A 25,132-nucleotide genomic window follows, 5' to 3' on the forward strand; every position below is an offset into this window, starting at 1 on the left:
ATGCAAATCAATGAATATATAATGAATGAGATAACAAGCCATTCATTTGCCTGGATGGTTCATAGGGGGTGACAGGACTACAAAGAAAAAAAGAAGCGAGTAAAGAGTGGGGCGGCCACTAAGAAGTACTCTGCGGCGATACTGACAGCAGGAGTTTGATGTGTGGGAGTTGGTGTAACATACTTGAAGTAAAAACAGCGCATGAGAGACGACGACGAAAAGAAGACAGCTACAACGGCTGGGCGCTAACTTCCAACTTCCACTTTTTATTTCAAGAAACAAGGTTTATATACATAAACAAATAATTGCCCACCACCGTGACGTCATTAACTCTCTACCCGTCTTCTTTTCGTCCTTGTCTATTTTGCGCTGTTTTTCTTCAATATACTGACAGTGCACGCTTGCATTGCGGCAACGATGTGGCTAATCAAGGAGAACCTAGGAGAACGGTTCATTTGTGATATCCGGTATGGCGCTCATCATCATCATCATCATCATCATCATCATCAGCCTGGTTACGCCCACTGCAGGGCAAAGGCTTCTCCCATACTTCGCCAACTACCCCGGTCCTGTACTAATCATGGCCATGTTGTTCCTGCAAACTTCTTAATCTCATCCGCCCACCTAACTTTCTGCCGCGCTCTTCTACGCTTCCCTTCCCTTGGAATCCATGGCGCTCAACCGATGCGCAACTACAGCACCTTAGAAATGGCCGGATACTGGGTAAAAGAGATCAAAACCGAAAATCGAGGCAGAAAGATCTATGCCTAGGAACGAATCCCGAGAGTCGGCTTCACCGAGTGACAAACCGACATGGCAGCGAAGGACGCAGCGGACGCAGAACGTCGAAAGCGGGACTGTTGTCGCCCTCTGTCGTGATTGTTACCAAACGCGAAATGACACCGCTCTATAGCGCGCTCGTACGCGGCGCCAGTGGCGCGTTCTTGCTAAAACCTATTTAGTTCTTCCTAGTTCCTGCTAGAGTGCTTTAATGTCCTGAGCCGCCGCTCCCTTTTAGAGCTGCTTTGTAGCGGCGGGCGAGGTAGACATCGAGGCACATTGGTTCCTGCAGCTCCTGCTAGAGTCACTGGTTCCTGCTTGCTTCACGCCTGACACGACAGCTTTAAGAAAGACAAGGACGAAGAAAGATAGGTACACACAACGAATGATGACTCCCAACTACAAGTTTATTCCTGAAAAATAAATATATATACACTGAACAACTTGACACAGAAACGTTTCTGACAAAGTAAAAAAAAAAATATGCATCAGGGAGTCGTGTGTGGCTTATAGCGGCAAGGAATAGCGGTTATTATAAAAATATATTTGTATTACTTTTATATCATATGTATTTATAGCTTCTATCACTCCTAGGATAGATGTTCTGGTTTCAAGGTTTTCTGAAAGGTTTAGGTATTCATATTCCCTAACTGTAGTAGCCGGCTGGCGCTGCCGCACATGCATGACTTTTCACCTCTATTAGGAATGAGTAGCCGAGAGTCACCACTTGAATGCGTCCCTACCCAGCGTAAGCTATTCACCGCAGTATAGTCTGGTGAACATGGCGGTGCGCAGCTGAGCTAGATGTTGCGTGTTCGTGACACTGTCTGCTCGGTTTTTCTCACGTGAATCCCTATAACCTCACTCAACTATCTGTCGCTCTCACAATATCGGCGTGCGAGTCGTCGCAGCATATCTGTTGTCTGTGGTATTATCGTTTAGCCTATTCTTTGCGACAAAGTTTAGCGGCTGTCTTTTTACTGTAGTGTTGTGCCTCGCCGGCGTCTTTTTCACGCACTGAAATACGTACCTTGCTATAATGAACAAGCTGCATTTTTGACCAACTTTCGTTTTTGTGCGTGCTATTCGTTCTCCATATCTACAGAATCAATGAAAATTACTGAGACCACTGCGAGCACGACCATACTTAACTAGGGAACTTTCGCGCAAGTCTTGCTTGCACATGGGCTTCCTATGCCTATCGAGAGAGCGCGTACAGGGATTGCTACAGTAGACATTGCACAAAAGAAGAGGGGTTACACAGTGACACTGTAGCTTACTCTCACTATGTTCAAAGCAGCAGTAATTGTGGAAGAGCCCCACAGCAGGCTACTTGGCCAGTCAATTATAGATTGGCTTCTAAGCACGTAAGAAATGTTGCATACTACCGGCAAAACTCCTGCATGCAAAGCGCATCGGTATACGTTTTGCGTGAACTAAGGAAACCTGTAGTGGCACTTAGCTGAAGACAAACGTGCTAGTTCTTTCAGGATCAGCTATTTTGTGTTAAAGTGCTCATACAATATCCGCGGACATAACCGCGGAGATAACCACGGCAGCGCAAGTTTATCTACATCAGCAAAAAAGTATCGCTACCTTAGGGTGCGGCATCTCAATGTCCGAACAATTAGATGCAAGCTTCAGTTCATGTGCACTCTATGCTTGGGTGTTTTCTTTATTTGTTGGTGTTTTCTCATTCTTAGGTCGACTAAGATGCAGCATACATTCACATCGGTTAAGAAGCAGAGTTTAACAAGAAAATGGGACCCATTTCAGTGTGCTAAACTCAAATAGTACGCGTATGCCATATCCTTTTGAGACCCATTGTACACCGTATTGCCTTGAATATTCCTCAAAAGTAACTGTGAATCGATTGCATAACATATTCACCCCGCATATCATGTAAGATTGGGGCATAACTTTATGAGAGCGGTTTATTCATTTACTTGTTGGCAGATTTTTGAGGAAGTTGACCCTAATTTAATACAGGACGTTGTGTCGGCACAGAAGATGAAAAGATACCATGAAGTGGGTTTCGAACACCGCTTAAACGACGTTAATACCACCGGCATGTAGACAGAAAATGGGTTTTTCATGTTCGCAACATACTAGTCAGCATTAGAAGGGACCAACCTGCAAAAGAACTCAAAGAGGATATGCGTAGTGGAAGCAAGTGAACACTGACATACATGTATAAACTGTTTATTCTACGCAGTGCTGGGCCGGATCCTGTGCCCTTTGTTGCCGTTTCCTTGAAAATATGAAGTATATGTCGCGCCTGTGCGGCTTCCTTTTCATTAGAACCATCACCAAAATAGCCAATACCAAACTAAAGACGACAATCATGCCTGCGACCAATAACCATATCCACCATAGGATGCGTTCTTTATCTACGCCGCCTATTTTGTCAGCGGTATTTCTTTTCGGTGAATGAGGACTGTGGTATACGCTAACGATATTAGAAATGTTCGATTTCAGCCCTTCGCTGTTGCCGAAGCGAACCGCCAGAAAGGCGGTGTAGACGAGTTCACCATCCGCACCAGACGTAGAGAATGTGGCTGGTAGATGGACGGTGACGACATGCTTAGCGCCGGATGGCAAAGGGGCGAGACTGCCATGCAAGACGTCTGCGTCTGTTATTTGAGCTTGTTCGTCGAACCTCGAAAGCAGTTCTTCGTAGTGGGCGCTGACGCGGAGTTCTGCAAAGGAGGCTGTAAGAAGTAGACATAGAAAACGTGACACGTCGGGTGAATAAGACACGGCAGGCTGCAATGTAAACTGGGCGAACACGAGGATGCGTCAAATACAATCTGCACTCAAGTTGTTCCATTGGATAACTTACACCTGAGAGCAGGCACGGTACCCAGAATTCTTTTTCGTCGGGGGGGGGGGGGGGGGGGCACCCAAGGTGACTTTTCTATGCAAATGTGTGTGTGTGTGTGGGGGGGGGGGGTACAAATGTGAATAACGCCCACCATTCACCATGAAAACGCGTAAACCCACAGAAGAGAAATGAAATAAGGTGTATTTTACAAGTACGCCTGTGCGATACACATCCGAGGATCTGTCAACGTCGCGGCGAGCCGTCACTCGAGGAAATAATGATACAAAAAGAAGAGTTGAACGCACTTGACATTTTCTCTGGCCGCAAATTGTTCCACGTGCATACAGACCAGCTGACTACGAACTGAATTCCTTTCCTGGTCCCTGGATCAGTCTAAACGAAGAAGGTTTAACTAAAGAAGCAACAACGATGCGCGTGAACGTTGAATAGACGGTGACAACTGACTGCATCTCGAGTTATTCGCGCGGGCACCGAATTGATGAGGAAACTTGCCTTCATATCCCAGGAGACGCCGATAACTACCGTCATCCAAACGGAGTGAAAAAGGCAGCAATATGTTGACCGCCGAATAGCCGTCAAGTCTCAACATTGATTTGGCGTTGCGTTAGGAATCTGTGTGAGAAGTGGTGGCGTGGGGCGGGGAGGGGGGGCCCGGGCCCCCCCGCGCCCCCCCTAGGGTACGTGCCTGCTTGAGAGGAGTTCTCACGGGACATTTTGCCCTCGTCATATCTTTCTTTTTTACCTAGGTTATGATCGGAACCCACTAAACTACAGAAATAAATTCTGGCAAAGACCACCGTATCTAAATAACTTACTATGAAACTCATTTACGACCATTCTGGTTTTGTCCAGGAAGTGAACTCGTCACGAAGTCACTGCACGCTTTATTCTTGCGATCGCTACGGATACACTACATGCGAACGCTCCCCTAACAAATGCACTCGTCACTCCGACATAGTTTTGAATATTTCCTCCAAACAACACAATCACACCTAGCCTTCACAGCGTCAGCAAATTTTACTCTGTATCCATGACGTCACGAGAATGTTGATGGTTGCAGGTCCGAAATTGCGAGAGGACTTTAGTAACACATTAAAATATAAGAACTTGGTAAACTTCGTACTTCCTAAGTACGAGATATTTAGCTGCAAGTATCGTATGGTATGGTTTCTGCAGCTTAAGGACATCTTTAAATAGCCCTTTATTTACGAGTCGTGACAATTATAGGGACTATAGATATAAGTGACAGACGCTAACGTAAAGTTTGGTGCTGTTGTTTGACAGTGGCGTTGCCCAACGAAGTCTCACGTTTACGCCATCTTTCCGCTTACGAAATTGTTGTAGGGAAAAAGGACACTTAGGATGACTTGGAGCATTTACGTATCAAGTTAGCTTGATTTACATTAAAAATATAAGTCGCTACTCCTTTCAAAATCACATTTCCATTCGATGCTCACCCTTTCCTGACGTCAAGTGCGCTCCGGGCCACGTCCACGTGACCTTCACCAGAAGCGTGCCGTTTTTCCCTGGCGTCAGGGAGGTGACACGGAGATCAAAGACGCCCAGGGGCGGTAAATGTTCCTCGCGGATGTCCGCGGCAACTTCAAAGCTTCCCCCAATGGCCGTCCTTTCGAAAGCTTCCGACTTTTCTCCATCGGGCGCCTTCCTCGTAGTAGGAGATTCGTCACTCGAGTCAAACAGCTCGAAGTCGCCAATCAAATATTCTGACGACGAGTGATCGCCGATTCCTGTCGGCATAGGCATGTAGAGAAAATAAAAAGTTTTTTTTTTTTCAGACGGACGCAAGTTCTTTGATTGCATATGACTCATCGCTTGAAATAAACAATAAAGATTGAAATAAAACTGATTTTGCTCTGCACATTGCTTGACTTAAACAAAAAGAATCTTGCCGTGCGCGCACTTTATGTTTCAACAGGACCGACCCGTAATTTTACAGGGTGCGGCTCCTCCTACGCGAGCTTTGGATAAGTCCTTTCTTCCATAACTTATTCGTAAGCATCAGAGCTACTTAACGTAATTCATGGGCTTTTCAGACTTCAACAGTTGTAATTTAGAAATCCGTTCAGCTGTCTGTAGTGCTGATTGACAATGGTGATGTTGGTAGCTTTAATTTCACAATATTTACCTATCTTGAAGGCACGCAAGGCACATTGTCCTTTCCTTAACCCCAGGAAATTAAGCATTTTGTTTAATGTGGGTAGTGTAGAAAAGTACTAAACATAGGCCAGTCTTATCATTACTTCCTCACTTGCCCTCATTCTTCTGGCGAAAATAGAAGCTCCATAATCTAATCAGTTCTACATGCAGTAGCTGCCCGTCAACTCACAATTTTTGATAACGCCTGGCCGAAATCAATTGCATAATAAACAATTTTTGCACTGTATGACAAAATGAGACTAGTGGCCAAGCAAAACTAGGACTTTCGGTGGAGAGCAATTCCAGGTTCCAAACACTTGGCGTCCATTTCATCCGATAAGAAGCAATACTTTTGTGTTGCGAGAGAACATGGAATATTTTGAAAGAACAGCCTAACATTTGGGCATAACTGCTCATTTTGCTCGAGCATCTGTTGACGCGTTTGGACATCCCGCTCAGTGAAAAGACGATGGTCGATACAAGGAGGCGACACACACAAGCGCTCGTGTTTGTTCCCATTGTTGTGTCGTCCCTCGTACTTTTGTCCTGTAAGAAGTTCACAATGACGCAAGCAAACAAGTCATCACTATTAAAGCGTCAATCTAGTGCAACATAATGAAAGCATCAACCAAAAACTCACCGTCATCCGAGTGGAGCAGGGTATTGCTGGTGCTGCCCATTGAGTCAACCACGGGATCAGCGAGTACTGACTCGTTATGATTCCGAGCACGAACCATGACGGCATACCGTCCCCGTCCCGCGTACGCAGTGAAGAAGCCGCTGTACGTGCCATCGTTCGCAGTGATATCGGGGTCTGACAAGAGAGGCAGAAACGCCCGTAAGAGCGTAGAAGAGAGTCTGGAGACACAGCCAACGGTAATCATATCAGCGAGTTGCCTGCTGGACAACCACATCGTGCAAGAATGCTTCCAGCCCATTCAGGGGCAACGATCCTGGAAACAGTCAAACTCCGCCATGTAGGCGGTTTAGACCATTGAGAGAGGCCGTAGCAGCCGTGAGAGCCAATCACAGCTTACGTGGTGGCAATTTTGACAACGGTGGAATTCGAGTGTTCAGAATATCACCCTAGTATTTCGCTTTAATAAATGGTAGCAGAATTACCTGTAGCTGAAAGCATGATGAGTTCGTCACTGACATTGTGAAACACGTTCTAAGTGCCATGAAAAAGATCACACGACGGTTACGAGCCTCTAAAGCGAATGTTTAAACGTTAGCTGTAGTGCGGGCTAGGCGTTTCGCCCCCCAATTTCGAGCTCACCGAGTCGCCTTGGGGGTCTGGAAATCCTGCTTCACGCATAACAATTCATTTCTAAAAGTTGTTTTATAGCGTTCTGGTTTAAACTGCTACGCTCCTCTCCAATGCTAGAGTGCTCGCGAGCTTTTTAACCATACGCTGGCGCAGCCTGGCGCGCCGAGCGAGCCTCAGTCGCCGGCGGTCCCGTAAACCATCTGGTTAAATCGACACCACAGCAAATGCCGCCGACACCACGGATTCACAAAGGATAAGGCAAGGCTTGACCGTACCATGCCGAAACCTCCACATACTGCGGGCGCAACCGGTGGGTTAAGCCGCTCGCGATTCATATAGGGCAACTACACCTGGTGTCACGTGACTGCCCTTTCCACTTCCACCAATGGAAGCACCTTCTGGCGCGCTGCCAAATTCTGTGCTGCTGACAGCAACAGAAGAAACAAAGCTGACGAACGAGCTAACAAAAGCTAACGCTTTAAAACGAGGCACAACGGAATTGATGGCTGTTGGTGATTTACGGAGTATCGGTGCAGCAAAAGCTGGTTCAGCGGCCATAATTTTGTGATGTGCTTAATCAGTTTTAGTCAGTAGGCAGCGGTCAACTGGGATATGGAGCTTAAAGGTTGGCAACTTGCTTCCTAGTACTATATTTCACTTCTATACGGGATATCGCATTGTGAGTTAAGAATTTTTCGAATACTTACTGAAGAGTCATGAAAGAAAGTCACAATAACTAAACCGCGTTTGACGTAAAGTCGAACTTAAGCACGAAGTAAAAGAAGAACTAAATGACCATTATAGTGTGACAGTGCGTAGTCTGATAATGTCGCCGCCAAACGCCAGCAGTCTTGTAGTACCTGCGGTGCGATAATAATATTGCCGCAAGACAAAGACGGGTCTTACACTGTCGTACAGGCAGTGTAAGAGCCCTCTTACACTCTCTGTCAGACACTGTAGGACCCCTGTTACAATGTCCGAGTGTAAGACCCCTCTTACACTCGGACAGAGCAAGAGCCCTCTACCAGAGGTCGGACGAGCTATTTTACCTGAGAGGAACGGCACGCGTGTGGTACCAGACGCATGAAAAGGATCTGACCAGTTGGGACATGTGCAAAACAAAGCTCCGCGAGTTGTATGACAGTACCAGCCCCTTTACTGTATCGCGGCCATAGCTACACAATCCACCTATTTCAAATATAGCTAGCATCTTTTGTGACTGCGGACTGACAAATCAACACATGAATGAATAGCTTCTGCAGCTTTTGTCGATTTCATAAGCAGCGAAGAATTGCAAACACCCTAAAGCACCCGTTTTGTCTAAACCACTCGTTTTGTTCGAAATCAAGGGTGGCGGCGGTGGCCAGACGGACATAATCAAAGGGCAGTACGAGAACTCGCCGTATCGTTTTGCATTAAGGCCAACTCCGATTTCCCTTTTAGAATATGAGGGAAGAGCACGTTCGGTTACGCAGACAGGTGAGGACTGCATACAGAATATTGATAATGAATAACTTGCTACGCACAGCAGCCATCATCGCGGAGTGGTGTCGTCGATACGCCTGACCAGTTCGGGCCCAAGACTTCGGCAACGACGTCGGCGTACAAGACAACCTTGTCGCCCTTGTTGACGTGAGCGTAAAGCACAAGGTCCGGGTCGTGCACCAAAGGCGTGGTCAAATCGCAAACGACACGAATCAGTGCCTCGCCCGCATTCCTCGCTTGCGAGTTTACTTCGATGTAGAGATCCATAAGACTTGAGCTCTTCATGTGTAGCGTCCAAGTCCCAGTCTGCGCAAGCAAATCAGATACCATCGGGTGAAAGGGGAGCGTAGTGTAACACATTTCTGAGAGGCGAAAATGATTAGACAGGGCATTAGTAAGTACAGTCACTTGTCGGATGTGTACCTATCAGAGCCGCGAAGTAAGACCCGATAAACACGAAACTGTTTAAAGGGATGCAAATGCAGGCAATATCCCATAGATTTCGTGTATTGGGTCCATGCCATGGCGTGTGACAAGTTGCGTTATTGTGGCCAGAAAGGGTGCTATGGGCTACGCCCATTAACAGGTAAACACAGCACGACACCTATATCGACCGCGTTAACTATCTCTGAACGCAAACGAGACGCGCCGAAGCCAAGGAACATCACCCCGAAAATGCGACCGCGAGACGTATTGTGGCTAGTTGCTCACATTGAGCGATTTCGCTTGCGATTTCGCACTTACAGATTCGCAGGCAGGGCAAGTGTGCCAACGACCCCTTTCTCTGCACTATCATTTTTTTTTTTTGTTTGGAGCTGCTGAACTCAGCGAACTCAGCGTGGACGAGAACCAATAACAACGCGGACCATCAGACACGTCACTTTGACCTACCTGCTTATTATGATTTTAGGGAGTAAGAGTCCAAACCAGAAAATCGTTCCAGGAAAACTGGTTCTGAGTCGCTTTACTTTGCTTTCACCGGAGCGTACTAAGTAGACCTACGACAAGAAAAATTCAGTTTTCCAAGAGGAACTCGCAAATGCGAAAATCGTAGCCTTCATGATCGCTTCATGCTAACGGTAACGCTAAATTCGCAACCTAAAGGAACGCAGTGCGAAATCACAGCGTACAAAATGTTTAACGTCTCTTCCAGCTGCGCTACAGAAAAAAAAAGCAAAAAATGAGAGCACCAAAGGGTAAGAGCTGAGCCAAGATAAAACGCAATACTACAGTGGAATTCGCAGACGCCGTTGCGCCGAAGAGCTCAACAGCCCCAATGTGCAATGACAGAAAGAAAGAAACAAAGAAAGGCAGAGAGAGAGAAAGGAGCAACGCACGGCGCAACGAAAGTTACAGGCTACAGAATCCAACCCTATAGGTGGGCGCGACTTCGCATGTTTTCCATGGTCCTCTGTGCGCGGATATGGCAGCGCACCTGCGAGAAGTGTTCGTTGCCGCACGCAGAGAAAGGGAGAGAGCAGCGCTTCTTCGTCGACCTTTTAGTACACTTATTTATGCATCCACCGCGATATGCGGAGCACTGTCGCTAATGCCTTTTCCCCGGCATAGGCCGATGCGCCAGCCCTTCCAAGAAATATATTTAATAATTTATGTTTTCCATTTTGGAAAATACATTGTTTGCTCGAGAGACAAGGCAAGATACGTGCAGAATGCTACTGACTATAGGGTGTTTGTCTTGCTGGAGCAGCAAATGTAGAAGTATCCGTGACAGAACGACAGAAAGAAAGAAACAAACAAATAATGAACACACTGTAAACACACACAGTTACAGCATTCGCTATTAGTCACTAAGAATAAGCCATTCAATATGACACTGATTACATTTTTAAAACAAATGTATCAGAAGCCTTGGTTATAATAAGAAGAGTTAAAGAAATCTAAGGCACAATCCCCCTTCAGCATTCACTAAATACTTTGCACGAGTAAAAATTTCATATTGCACACTTAAATCAGGGCAGTTGTTTTACAATTTCCCACGTGATCCAACGTGTAAAGGTACACATTGCATGAAAGCGCAATCTCATATTCAATAGTTTGTGTGCATATCTTGTCCTAAGTTTCTATCGAAACGCGACGAACACTGTGTTTGTGTGTTTCTGTTCAGGTGGCCATTTTCAACACATCTCAATAATAAGCGAAGACCTCATTAAGTACGCGCATGCAGATCTTGGTTCATTAGGTGTTACTAATACTGAGGATGTTGTGGCGTATTATTATTGAACAACCCAATCTATTTTCTTTTCAAAGAATGCAGTCACAGAACAGCACTCTTGCAAAGCAGATATCTTTTCTTTATCCGTTTTATTACTGTTTTCTAGCGTGGATGTACAGCTTAGAAATACAGTTTTCTCAAAGCATGACATGATTTCGGATCACAAACGCTGGGAACAAACTGAAAGCTAGCATACAGCTGTCCCAACATTGCCATTACCAATATAAAGCTCTGCATATGGTGTTCCATGGGGCATAACTATCAGACACTGCCGTGGAAGGTACAACTATAGTGCTAACTAACACGAATAGCGACCAAAGTAGTGCTCGTTCCCCTCGCATGACAGCCTGGTAGGTTTGGAGAGAGCAGCCTTAAGTGCCACTGCAGGCAGCGTAAAATTAGCGCGCACTTTCATACACTTTATTCCAACTGAGGGACCCGTCAGTGATTACTGTTCACGTTCGACAGCTTTACACCACACCGAAAATATTGTTTTAATGACCAACTGCGTGACTAAGGAACGGTAAGACATGACCAGTTTCAGTTAAAACCGAACGAGCGCGAACCACGAGGTCATCAACGCCTTGCCTCTTTCACACTGTACCGTGCTGACTCTGATAATCTCCAGTACATTATAAGTAATACAGCGAAATCATACTGTCGGGCGCAGCTTAAGTACAGACGAAACGCTGTGAGGTACGGAACGCCGAAAGCAGGACGAATCTTCCAGCTGCCCTGAAGGATGCCCTGACTTCCGGATATTTCTACGATAGCACAGAAGCGCCAATTTTCTTTCTAACGGCAAATGCAAGAACGTTTGAATACCGGTAACTCGCGCGTTTACCTCTGCAATGTCCGGGATAGTGATGGTCGTGCTGAGCCCGGCTCTGGCTTCGCTGCAAGCGTCACACGTGCATCCATTTGGACTGGAGAGCCGCGCATCGATGAGGGCACTGTCGCGTTCCATGCGCCAGATGTGCACCGTCGTATTTCTGCCAATGCTGGGGTCCACCAAAAAGCTGATGTTTGCCACGTCCCCCAAATTTATTTCTTCTCTCGTTATCTGAAGGTGGAAAGCAAATAAAGAAGAACATGCGTTACAAAGTATTATTTGATTGTGCGCTCTGCGGATGGCAGAGGCGTCAAAAGACACGGACTGCTTTCCGGTTGAAAAACGGTCATCGTGTGGAACGTAAAAATGAAGGCCTGCAATTCAGGCGCCATTATTCAATTATGTTTTAACGCGTTCTACTAACAAAAAGGCTCAATAAGCAGTAAATAAGACAATACAAAATAAGAAGTCATACGTAACTGGCAAACAAAGTGAACAGTTATAAGCCAGTGGTCATTGCGAACGCTGCCGTTTCTTTTTCCCCAGCTTTCATTTCGACTCGTACAATGTTAAAGCTTACCAGCACTCCTCAACACGTCGCTCAAGCTCACTTCACTTACATAACAAATGTCAATGCGTAGGTTGCTAATTAAAAAAATATTTTTGGTATACAGCGTGAAGGGACACAGACGAAGCCTAGAAATAGACAGGAAAGCGCTCGTCCTGTCTGCTTCTAGTCTTCGTTTGTGTCCCTTCGCGCTATGCACCAAGAATATGTTGCCATACCAACTCCCCCAACTGTCCATTCTTTTGTATTAAAAATATCCATCAACTAACTTTCCAGTTACTCACTCTAGGACGCACGTTTAAATTAAGAAACTCAAGTCTTACAGCAGGAAAGTCGTGTCTACTTAGCAGAAATCATAAGATTATAGCACAACTTTTGAGATATCAGTACTAAAATGTGCTAAAAAACACATAGAGTTCCAGTTAACATTTTTTCATAAATCTTGCCTTCCTCGAGCGATTGGGGAGGAGAATAACTTTGCTAAAACATCTTGGTGAGTTAGTTGGGTCAGATTCAAGCTTAGCATGAGTCACACGACTGAACGACGTCAGAGAATGAAGGAACTGTGTGCGTGTGATCTTTCTAATACGTCTTCCTTTAGTCACGTTACACATTTTAATTATGATATTAACTGCAACGCCTATGCATTATTTAGCAGATTTTGGGGACTGACGCCAAGAGAATGGCGCTAGTTCTGGGACTATTGCCAAGCAGTCGTGACTTTTCTGCTGCTAGACCTAACCATCGCTGTTTCAACCTATGTCCTGATGGGAATAAATGAAAAGACAATTAGCAAATGTTTCATGACTGTGTGGACGTCGCAACGTCCGTCTCTTTAAGTAATTCAGCTGAACAGGCCGAATGTCGCCATCGTTCACACGCGATTTTTTTAATGCGCTCGAACTAAAAAAATCAATCTAATCAATAAACAAACCAGTACTATACACTTTGTGCGGCTGATAAGATGCACGTCTAGCCACGCTTACACATTTCAAAGGAAATCAAAATCACATAAGCGGCTTTTAACAATGGAAAAAATGAATTCAGCGAACAAGGACTACCGCCTAATTCGCCAGCTGCACGGTGTCCAGTAAATGTCTTTCAAAATAATCTTGACGAACGTACTACGACATGAGCATGCTCGTCCAGCTGAACCCTGGTTGCCTCCAAAAAAGCCTCCTCAATGCTGGGGATGGTGCGTCCTTGAAGGTCTTGGAACGCGTATGATTTTCCCCCTGTAGCATTGGCCAGCTCTTCAAGTTGACTGTCCGCCGTAGGTCCCAACATCATTGTGGTTACCTCGACCTTGGCTGCCACTAGCTTAGGCTTGACATCAGCGACAGACAGGCCCGAGTGGTGTTCCCCGTCGCTCATGAGGATGAAGACGGTGCCTCGTCCACAGTTATTGATTCCTCTACGTAGCTGCTGCAAAGCAACGCATAGCAAGACTGTGTGCATTAGCAGCGACACCATATAAAATACCTCCAAACTTATTTGACTATCATCTGCAGTTCCTGGAAAGCAAGTGTGAAAAAGAAACGGCATTTGCATTACTAGAGGTAGCGTACATATACATGAAAACTTGCTATTTATTGCAAAAGTATTTGATTTACTACGTCAAGAAATGAGGCAACATATATTATGTTAACAACGCGAGAATTTCTCGAGAGGTGTAAACTTAAAAATCATGCTTTTCTACTATAAACACATTAATACTGTTGGTTTACAGAATAGGGCTGTTATCGTTCTGATTTACACAACTAAAAACTTATTCCTTCAAACTTATTAAAGTTTTGGAAGGTTCATTACGAAATGGAAGTAGAATATATTACAGTTTCCTCCTACAATAACTTCCTGCCTCAACTCTTCGATCACACTTACTCATTTATAATCAGCTCTATCATAACTCGTCGGTGAGAACTAATAGCTTACCTTTAGGGCGAGCTCAAGACCGCAGCTTATGCAAGTACCGCCAAGATGTGTCAGGTTATCAACAGCTTCGATGAAATCTTGACGCGTGAATTTGTTTACGCGCTTGAGCTCGCAGGCTAGATGAGCAGTAGACTCAAACGCGACTATCGCCAGCTGCACACTGTCGTCAGGTATGTTTCGTAGGTACCTTTTGACAGCTTCTTTCATGAAGTCCAGGCGTTTTTTGTCCTAGAATATCAAGAGAGTTCATTTCAATGGTATTCCTGCAGCCCATGAAGTAGAAGCGAAAGATTATGTCCCTATTTTCATGCAATAACAGCACGAGGAGAGCCTCATCATGGGCTACGGATAATTAGTTCAAAAGGTTCTGTTGCTCTACAAAACGATCATGAGAGCAATGCCTTAAAGAGTACTGATGCACCCACCACCCCAATTGCCGCGAGCCAAATAAGAATAATGAAGCTGAGCAAGCTTTACGATGTATTAATTCGTTATTCCTCACACACAATGCATGGTTGCTGCTTGAAACCTCCGCGAAACCAATTGCTCTCGTGTCCAGTAGTAATAACATTGTTACGATATTTATCGCTGGCGGGATCTAGCAACGACGCTATGAACTAGAACGACGAGGCGGCCGCGTGTTGCACAGTATCAAGTGGAGACCGGCGACTAGCAGCGCTCGCAAAGCGTTCGCGATTCTATTAGGAGGGTGCTGATCTTCTTTGCCACTCTCCGGCAGAAACGCAAACATCCTGTCGCCTTAAGAGGCAGAAGGAAGGTGGCGAGTAACAGTAGGGCTAGACGCCGCACGTGGACAAGGCCGCGTCTGCACCGGCGCATGTGGCCAGACTGGGAGAACGGATCGATCAGATAATTCACCGGAAACGTTGGCTCAAAAACGTGCTAAAGCCCGTGGTACTGAAGAACGAGTTTCGAGGAAAGCCCAGGAGTTTGGCAAGGTTCACAGAGTAAGACTTAGAGATACGGGAGGGTAGCTGGGATCTGGAAATGACTCGCCGAGGCTTTCCTTCTGGGGATGCTGATTTTGCGAAGTGAAGCTGCGCGCGAGCGGACGGCACTCTTCGGTTTGTTAGGGAGCTTCGTAGACGGGTGGGTACTCAGAAGCATCAGTACGTTATGGAATCAATGTATTGATGGTACGCGAAGACTCGCGTTCATAAAGCGGAAGAAAGGTGGAAATTCTGCAGTAGCTTGTATGGAGGCGGTGTTGGTATCTCGCATCATGTAAAACTACATGATGTAAATAAACTTCAAAGTTCAAAGTTCTAAGAATGCTATCCCAATTTCCATGATAGAATGCCATGTACATCGCGAGCATATCACCTGTAGCGTTTCCTTAGAGCGTTCAGTGAGCTTGTTAGTCTGAGGATGGTATGCAGTGCTCGTCCCGTCTGGCAACCCGTAAATAGAGCTTAAATTACTTCGGAGACAAAAGCGCAACCTCTATGAAGGATGAGTTCTAGTGCCATGATGAATAATGAAGAGCTGTAGGTCGGAAGAGGCGAGATTCCATGCTGCAGCGGCTGGTAAAGCAGCTGTTTTGGAATAGCGCGTCAGACGATCAACAGCAACTATTATTCACTGATTTCCATACGTAGTCATGGAAAACGAGGTTTATTGGTGACGCTATCTGGCAACAATGTTACGAGTTGGAAGCACGCGTCAGCTTGATGCCCAGTACCAGAAAGACACCGGTGATTTACAGTGCGCGCCGATTGGTTGGTCCCAGGCGACTCAACCAACTACGGGGTATATGCTATGAATCTGAACGTACTAGAAAAATTGTCTGACGATTACGTTTCTTGGTAATGCGATCTTTGAGCGCAGCTGCTGCCCTATTTCAAGAACAAGCAACCGCATACAGAACACGCAGTGCCGAACGGAGGTGGTTTTGCGTTTCGGATTGGGCAGCACACACCGCTATCCGCCGTTAGCGAGCCGCGCTCCGGCGACGCACCATCGCGGCATCTCGTAGTGGTCCACCGCCGCGGAGAGGGGGACGCGAGGTTAGCATTTATTATTTAACGTTTCTTCTGAGCTGGGATGAGGCGACGGGTGGAGAACAGGGGTATTGAGTAGAGGTCACACTCATTCACTCACAGACAGACCTCAATGTCGCCGCACAAGGTTGGTGTGGGAAGTAGAAGTAAGGGAACGAAACGCCATAACTGTCTTTCGAGTGACTGCAGCGGCACTGCACCAAGTAAGGGGAAATATAGGGCAATAGTGGAGGCGGGAGAAGGACAGCCAGGCGCAAGCACTGCCAGAGGTGACAAATGGCACTGAGGAACGCGCCCCGCAAACGGGGAAGCGAGAAACACGGCTGAGAGCTGAAGAGCCATGGGAGGCAGAGACGGAGGAGTGGAGGGCCGTGGATCACGCGCGAGGTGGTGAGGAGCGCCCGCCGCCGGCATCGCGGCAGTGCCGCGAGAGCGGGAGAAGGGCGGCGAGGGCGGAGTCGACGGTAGCGGCGAGAGTCGCCGCCACGGCGCTGCGCGGAAGAAGGGGGCGACAGAATAGGCGAGAACACGTGATCCGCCTTAGGGCTCGCGCCAAGCGCCTGAGATGACGCGCAGCTAGAGCAGCGCGCGGATAATGACCTTGGTTACGGCGGGGCCGACGGGGACGCGAAACGCGGGAGCGGGTGCCAAAGAGCTGCGCTCTAAAAACAAGAAACGCTCAAAATACATTTTGTACGTTAAAGAGAATATGCACAACGCTGCTAGGAGGGTGCTCGTTAAAACAACAACAAGGACATGATATTAATAATAATAATAATAATAATAATAATAATAAATCGACTTGGAATATCATCCTTACGCCATGCTATTTCTTCTTAACAGGGTGTTTTACGGAAGAAGCGGGGAATGTTTTGAAATATTGCGGGGGTCAAATGCGCGGATCACACTGTTGCTACGTTGTTCAACAGACACCGCACAAATATGAGAAGCAACAGGGAAATGGAAATACCTGGCAAAGGGGCTCAGCTTGGAGCGACGGAATAGAATTGCACGACTGATGTGGCGCATCTGACATGCGGCGACATCAACACGGCAGCGTAACCATCAGAAAGTTTCAATGCAACAACGGTTTACCCGCTAAAGAGGGAGTGAAAGCACTTACGTTCATGCTACCAGAGACGTCAAGAACCAGCACGACCATCAGGTGCAGATGCCTGTCACGCTTAACCTCTCCGAAGACTGTCTGAATTGTATCGGTCACCTGTAGCTGCAATCTGTAGCGCAAGAGGCGGTCATACAGTTAAGGTTAGGTGTGGGAGAAGAGCTCTGTTAAGCGCTACGCATTATTTAATTCCGTGAAGCGGAATGTTCACACATCACACGTCAGTTCACAGTCAGTTCATACAACAAGGAAGTTAGAACATTTTGTTAATATTTATCTCAGGCCATGCAAAGTACATTTCCTCAAAAAAAGAAACGATATGTTATTTGGTTAAAGCTTATAATCCGCATAATAATTATTAATTACCAATATCTCTGCTGAACTATTAACGAATTAAAATGTCTTCCATTCTATTAAAAACTCTATTATAAGCAAAGCGTTAAACTTTCCGCGATTCAAGCAGAATTTTGAGCCACCAGGCCCAGCGCAGAACATAAATGGTACGCTTGACATTACAGAGTTAAATGGGAGGGAACGTTTATGTCGGGGTGGAAAGTAAGAGGCGCCCGCTGCAGTGCCCCGTGTTTAAACAAGAACGGAAATAGGACAAAGAGATGGTAGAATAAGCACAATCGTTCCAGAGCTGTGAGCGAGAAAGAAAGGAGATAAATTAGAAAAATATAAAGGTGGCATTACGTAAAGGTAGCGAGACAAAAAAGCACAGGAGGAGAACGAGAAAAAAAAATCTAAACGCAGCCTAGTGCAGGGCCCCAAAATTGGGTCTCTATCGAGTGAACTTTGCAGAGTTCACGTCACGAGGTCAAACTTATATAACAGATCCGTGAGGGCTACGCTTCGACATTTTGTAGGTTCCACATGAGAAGCTACGGTGGTCGACTCGAGATGTGCCCTTAGCGACGTGAACTTTTTGGCTACATCGCTGCAATTTCTACTAGAGAGGGAAACCTTGGACATGAACAAGCTTTTGTAGAAGTCTCGAGCCGGAAAAAGGCGCGGCCTCATTGGGACGCCGCGCTTTGCTCGCGAATGCCGAACCACGCCGACAACAGACTGGGAATCGCTCAAACGTGCAAGTCCAGCAGCCACATCACGCAAGCGCCATTAAAAGTTCTTTGCAGACGTTGCTCTTGTGCCAACTCGTGATAAGTCTCCGCAATGCGATTCTGTGGTAATATGTTAATATTCTAGCCATATTTGCACTTTAAAATAATTATCCGCGAGGTATATGTAGCACCACTTTGAATCAAGCCATACATGCGTACACATCTTGATCGCCCTTGTTCAGTATAACGCACATTGGCTTACCGGGAGTTAACTCGGGAGCCCTCTCATTGTGTAAAATATATATCCCTGATATAAAGTATAGGACTCATGTAGAACTGTATGGCATTCATTTAAACATATCCTTGCCGTGATCTTTAATGAAAATTGAAAATCGATGCAACCCAAACTCAGAGAGTGGTTTTCACACGAAAAACCGAATAATTTTTTTTATATTTTACTCAGAAACTTCACGTTGCTATCATAGTTTATGGCCCGTTAAGTTTACCCGCATTTGACGTCCTAAATGTTGCAGTTCGGAGTATGGTGGTGCTTCTTTCTTTCTTTCTTTCTTACGGAATCACAAAAGCGGCGTAAATATAAGCTGTGAAAGTACAAAGCAAAGCTTCTCTGTGTCCTTGTAGTTATATTAGAGCTCCACCGGTAAAGCTTCCTCATTGCCGTAGAAACTATAGAAGAGAGAACAACGGTGAAACGATTAAACTACAGCAACAGGAATGATATGAAATTAAAAGGCTGAGCTTCAAACTTGGCTACGTATACTGTAAACCAAGAAATCGTATGACATTTTATGTCAGCGATTAAATGTTGAATGGATGGAGCTGGCAGAAAAAAAGAAAATCGCACACACAAAAGCACGTAGCGTCAAGATTTGAAACATGTGAATATACGCACTTTCTGAAGTCTTCATTCTGTCTTATCACGTCCCATGCGGGTAAGCGTCTGCAAAACTTGTTTTGCTTGTTTGGCGCGAGTGAATTATGCTTGCGAGTTCCCGGGATGTTATTGCAAAAGTGAGTGACCTGCAAAAATAACAAAAGAACATGAAAAAGACGCCACAAGAAGTAGCATACACCAGTTGGCAAGCCATCGCTTGAGAACGTACCGCTTTTAGTACGATCAGTTTAAACAGCCGCCCAAGTGGAGTAATTTCAACAATTAATTAAGCCATGGGTGAAAAGCTTCTATAATAATTTCCTGACAACAGCACAAACAAAGCAAATTTTCTGTTTCAGTGAAGTTAACGCAGAACTAAGGATTCGCAATGCGTTGTTTTCTTTCTGTTAAAGCATGCGTACATGTTATTTCCATTCTGCTGAGAGCACTATGCTCATACCCTGTTGTTTCTATACGTATGTGAACTTCCATCATTATTTTCTTCTTCTGCGATTTTTTGTGGTGTCATTGAATAGAGCTTTTGGCCCGCGTCCATCTCACAGGATTGTCTACTTCTTGCAAGCGAATTGTTATATCCTGTAATACTGATTGCATAACAGCACGCGCGAGAAGGCGCCTGTATCAAAGTTCGTCGTTATATCAAAACTCGTGGAGACCGCGTGGAGCCTGTTACATTTGCAGTCGCCGCCTTTTGAAACGAAACCGCTAGGTTAGCGAAATCCACACTGTGTATGGGATTCTTCCGTCAGCTCTTGCTTCTGCCAGCTTCTGTCGACGAACCTAAAAGCAGACGCACTTTATACCACGCGACGCACTTACATTGCTCAGGTAGGGCATAAACATCACAGACGATTCGACTGTGTCGTTCCTTGGCTGGAAGAGTCGAATCACGCAGTCATGGCGGAATTGGCAGTCTTTATTTATCTTGCAGTTCTTGCCTGTCGGAGTTCTTGCCGTAAAACGAATTCTTTCCGAGCAAGAATTCAGTTTCACCTAGAGTGAAAAAACATTCAAGCACTGAACACGAGCGTACCTGCTCTTGCAACGTTTTTCACTGCGTACTCGTTGAGTGTACAGCGTGTGTGAAACCAGTACACCGCTCCTATATAATAGTTTTACTACTGTTAACCACTAATAATACAATTTATATCTTTTCAGCCTAACGTGCGACAATGTCCCATAAAGCCAAAGAAAGTCAATCGGCGTAGGAAGCTATATGTGTACAAATTTTATGTTGTTAGCTGCGCTGACATTGTCCTCATTTAAAGCGTATCCGATCCTCGCCTAAATTGGCTCCTTTTATTTATTGGGCCGAATAGCCACAAGGCAAATGCAGCGATAAAATTGAACGAAAATAGGTATGAAATAACGGCATGCAGCCCTCTGTGACACAGGCACTGCAGTAAATTAATTCGCGCACTTATCGTCCGCTATCCGATGGGTATAGCCCTTAGAAGTCAGACTCAAGTTTAGCCTCTCTGAGCATCTTGTGCCTATATCCCTATTACTAAGCCACAGACAGAATATAGTGAGTTTCCTCCACAGACGCAGGCTTCATTGTCAGTTGGCCTCATACGGTTCTTAGAAAAATTCGAGCCTCCTGATTTTTTTCGCTTGTTGTGATCATTTGTTTTTATATTACCACTAATAATGTTTCCGGTCTTTTCATTGCACTAATACATAGCATAAAACAAACTTCGCTTTTATCTCGCGAGATTTCCTCGGCTTTAAGATTTATTTCATTGCGAAGCTTCCTTGGCAAGAAGTTCTTTTACGGGAATTGGGACGTCCTTTTGTATATCTTATTGTGCAAGCCTATTTCTGATGAATGTCGATGTAAAGTTTGGCCTCGTTCTGCGATACGTACACCAACTCTCGTTTTTCGACATCACAGAGGTCGGTATAAAGAGAAGGGACACTCAGCACATTAGGAACTATCAGTTAGCAGGAACGATTGATAGCTTGAAATTGGAGTAGTTGGCGAAGTTCTACCTTCTTTTAGCTAGCAAGAGGAAAGAGCTTGGACGATGAGGAACTCAAAGGAATTGAATATTGCACTTTACCTGTTCAGCGCCGTTCCCTTGTGTTCCTTCTCGTCCGAGTTGTTTCCTCGGGCTAGCGCAAAAAATTATGAAGAGTAAATTAATGCTTCTACAGGGCCACAAATCTCTTCTTGATTTTTGAAAACCGTTCTTTTTCGTTTGCAACGTACACCAGATACCAGAACGGAAAAGGCGAGCAATACATTGCCGCCACTTTAAATTTCAAGCTAAGCGGACATGTCAGTGTTGCCAAACATGCAAAGAGGTAAAGTCAATATGTCTAGCTAGAGAGAATTTGCATACTGAAAACCATAGGCTCACCTTGTCCTTGTCACAGTAGGTCAGCGGGTTTCGATCATCGTCTCGGTTACCGTGCTCGTCGAACACACCGTACCTGTAGTGGGCCCACTCGTGGACAAACACATACGCTGCGGAGCCGAAAAAGAAAGTTATTGCGAAAATTAACCAGAGCGTTCAGAGAGTGACTGACACTGGACATTTCAGTTTGGTGGAAGCAAATGGTTCGTATTACCAAGGCAACTGAGCGAAACCTGTATGGCTAGCAGCCATATGCTGTTCACATTCACGCACAAAGCAGAATGCCATGCACAGTGCTCAGGTTCACTGCAACAGACGACAGGCACACTTAGTGGTAGACCACGCAGCTACAAAACAAGGCGTGCATGATGACGATTCCAGAATCGCAAGCGGCACGCTGCGATTACTATCCCAGTGGTGTTATTCGTATTTAATAACTGCGAAAACTCTCTAGAAGTGCAGCCGTGCGCTGCAAACACTATAGTTCCACGTACACTGCGCGCAGAATTGCACTGCGGTTTGGTTCAGGCCGAGTCAGGGTTCGTTCTCACCTCCAGCGAGATGCGATTGCGGTGCTTTTTCTAGTTCTGGTATAAAAAAAAAAACATGTATATTGCGTGTTGTGCTCAATGTGCGCGTTCTCAGTCTATAGTTCCTTTCCTGACACCTTTCTTTAGCTGCACCATCATTTCATATATTCTTCTACAATGCAATATTGATCAGGAATAGAACTGAGAAGTTGATCCTGAAGATCACTGTTTTAATGTTTACGAAAGCACATTTATGTTATTGAGACTGGTATAAGAAGCATAACTCGCACTGCATATGGAGCCTTGCCCAGAGAGCTAAAGAAATCGCCAGGTATTTGCGGTTGCGCTGCACATGTTCAGTCTCGGAATGAGGCTGTCCTTGTCATGTCCTCATCATTCACTTTCATAAATGCGTCGTAAGCATTCCCGAGCAACGTTTCCTCGCTTAAGTGACCTGCAGCCAGCTTTCAAATGGGCTGTCGCCAGAATTTCGAGCATATAGGCAAGGCGACAGCGCACGGCATTCCGAGCGCAACTCCTGCAAGCCTACATTTTCACACATATGGAAATTCCGCGGCGACTTGCCTGGATTTGCGTACTTCGCCGTGGTGGATGCGTTCAGTTCGGCGAGGAATTCAGAGGACAGCTGGATGAATTCGCCACGGTGACCACACGGCTTAACCTGCTTCGTGAAAGGATGGTTCGCTCGGGTCGACGAAGACAGACTGACGCGCACGTCACTCCTGTTGAAAATGTTCCAAGGGATTTTCCAGGCATTCTTCCTCTCTGGCCACGTGTGCGGGATGTCGATGACAACGCGCTTGAAGTACACCCGCCCACTCGTAGCTCGGTGTAGGAACTCGGACGAGGATCGAAGCAAAGCCTGCGTAATGCGTCGCACGTGTCAGAGGTGCGTTGCTTTTTCGTATAGTTGGGGTGCAATAAAACATTGCACTGAAGCTTCAGCTCGAAGTGAACTTTGACGTTGCCAATGAGGTTGAAGGGCGAAATGTTGTTCTTGGGGCACTCTATTTAAGTGGACAGGGCTCTATGCAGTGGCACACTGCAGGCCGGTATATAATGCAGCAATTTCGCTCGCTTGACCCAACGCTGCAGCCTAGTGCCTATGGCGTTGCGCTAGTGAGCTCGATGTCAGAGAGTCGATTATGGCCGTGGTGGCGGTATTTCTCAAAATTAATTCGAACTCACCTATTACAGCATGATTCATAATCAAATCGTGGTTTCGGCACGGAGAACACCAGAATTATATATATATATATATATATATATATATATATATATATATATATATATATATATATATATATATATATATATATATATATATATATAAGGAATATAATTAGCAAGTAGCACCAATCATAAGTGATTTAGTGTCGCTATGCAGAGTTCCGTTAGGGAAGACCATCGGCTAATCGCAAAGAGTTCTCGCAAAAAAAAAAAAGAAGCTTTTCAGAACGAAAGCGACTACAGTGAGGGGGCCGCTCACTATAGCAGCAACGGCTCTCCCAAACGAGTCCGTTTGTCGCAAAGTGACCAAAAGGAAGGCTGGACGCGCTGTGGGTATACTTGATTACGTTATCACTATTAACCCAGAGAAAAAAGAAGACACGGTGTATCTTTCAGTATCATCTCTCTTGCAACCCCCGTATGTCGGCGTGAACATAGCGAGTAATTTACAAAGATTAATACTGCGATAAAAAGTTAAAGAAAAAAGACAAGACGAAACACCGGTAAAATGTAGCATGCACTGCTTGCCTTGATGTTTTCGATAATAGACTCGTTGTAAGGGACATCTTTGTCGATGGCGACGACAAGATTCGTGTAGCCGCCGTCCGAGGTGTCTATCTCCAACGCGGTCGCCGCCCTCAAGACACAGAAGAGGCAGACGACTGCTGCTAACGTGCTATACATAGCGGGCAAAGGACGCTGTACAAACTTAACTGAGGATATCGCCGGGAAAATCCACCGGTGAAGTGAACTATGGAAGACGGGACCACACTGACTGCAGCAGCCTACGAGTGGGCTGCTGAGTGGAGTGCTCGAAATGCCGTAGTTTGGGTGAGGGTTGTGTATTACTGAGGTCGCGCTGCGTGTCCTGTTGCCTTGTAGTCAGTCACTGTTTATTGCTCGGGCGTAGCTCCCGCCGGTTGGGCTTGGAGCTGCCGCCGGATGTCCATGTGTACGTTGGAAAAATCAATGCAACCGGTGAGAGAGGATACACCTCTGTTGTAACAACGGCAAGGGTTCAGGCTTTTCAATCTATTTTTACAGTACAGTGTGCTTACAGTATGTACTTGCATCGGTTTCCAGCGCTATAGATGTAAAGCGAAGTACTCTTGCGATAACACTTTTGTGTTATAAGAAATATGTCTTTCTTTGTATTTCAATGGATGCAACATCATGATTCGCTTTTGTAGTTTACACTGAATGTTAACTCTTTCGGTCACATTCTGGATTACCCCGTATTTCAGTGCAGCAAATCTGAAGATGTTCTTAGTGGGCGCTCCTTGCTGATTAAAACTACAAGTTGCACCAAGGTGGAGGAGTACCTGCTTTAGACATTTTTTTTAGAAAAAAAAAGTGTTTTTCCAATAACTGTTAGGACTAATGCACTGGTGACAGACATCGTGTACATTGTCTTAGACAAACTCCGAAACTTGCAGTGACAAGAAAAAGAAGGAAAGCTATGTGAAAGAGCTCATGTTTGCATATGTCTCGAAAGGACCCGCAGTGGTTGTTCAGTGGCTATAGTTTTGGGCTGCTGAGCACGAAGTCGCGGGATCGAATCCCGGACACGGCGGCCGCCTTTCGATGGGGGCGAAATGCGAAAACATCCGTGTACTTAGATTTAGGTGTACGTTAAAGAACCCCAGGTCGTCAAATCTTACGGAGTCCTCCGCTACGGCATGCTTCATAATCAGAAAGTGGTTTTGGAACGTAGAACCACATAATTTAATTTTAATGACTAGAATGCGCATATTCCGCCATGTAT

The 25,132-nt window shown here is 45.6% G+C and overlaps 1 protein-coding gene across 2 annotated transcripts; it reads right to left on the minus strand.

The window, feature by feature from the left end:
* Positions 1 to 1,166: 1,166 nt before the first annotated feature.
* On the minus strand, positions 1,167 to 24,235 carry LOC139060800 (calcium-activated chloride channel regulator 1-like). 2 transcript variants are annotated; one of them, XM_070539960.1, is made up of 13 exons: positions 23,896 to 24,235; positions 22,702 to 22,999; positions 21,590 to 21,696; positions 20,046 to 20,219; positions 19,224 to 19,351; positions 17,247 to 17,358; positions 14,103 to 14,330; positions 13,296 to 13,592; positions 11,615 to 11,833; positions 8,579 to 8,843; positions 6,423 to 6,596; positions 5,083 to 5,373; positions 1,167 to 3,491 (listed from the first exon to the last, which is right to left on the minus strand). In XM_070539960.1, exons 1-13 carry the CDS (start codon positions 24,049 to 24,051, stop codon positions 2,983 to 2,985), a joined length of 2,958 nt encoding a protein of 985 aa, XP_070396061.1. In that variant the 5' UTR covers positions 24,052 to 24,235; the 3' UTR covers positions 1,167 to 2,982. The 2 variants fall into 2 exon arrangements, with proteins under 2 accessions (XP_070396061.1, XP_070396060.1); XM_070539959.1 differs by having other exon boundaries at positions 13,296 to 13,595; positions 23,896 to 24,234.
* Between the last annotated feature and the right edge of the window lie 897 nt (positions 24,236 to 25,132).

This window comes from Dermacentor albipictus, chromosome 6 (genome assembly GCF_038994185.2).
Source record: "Dermacentor albipictus isolate Rhodes 1998 colony chromosome 6, USDA_Dalb.pri_finalv2, whole genome shotgun sequence".
In the NCBI taxonomy this organism is placed as follows: domain Eukaryota; kingdom Metazoa; phylum Arthropoda; class Arachnida; order Ixodida; family Ixodidae; genus Dermacentor; species Dermacentor albipictus.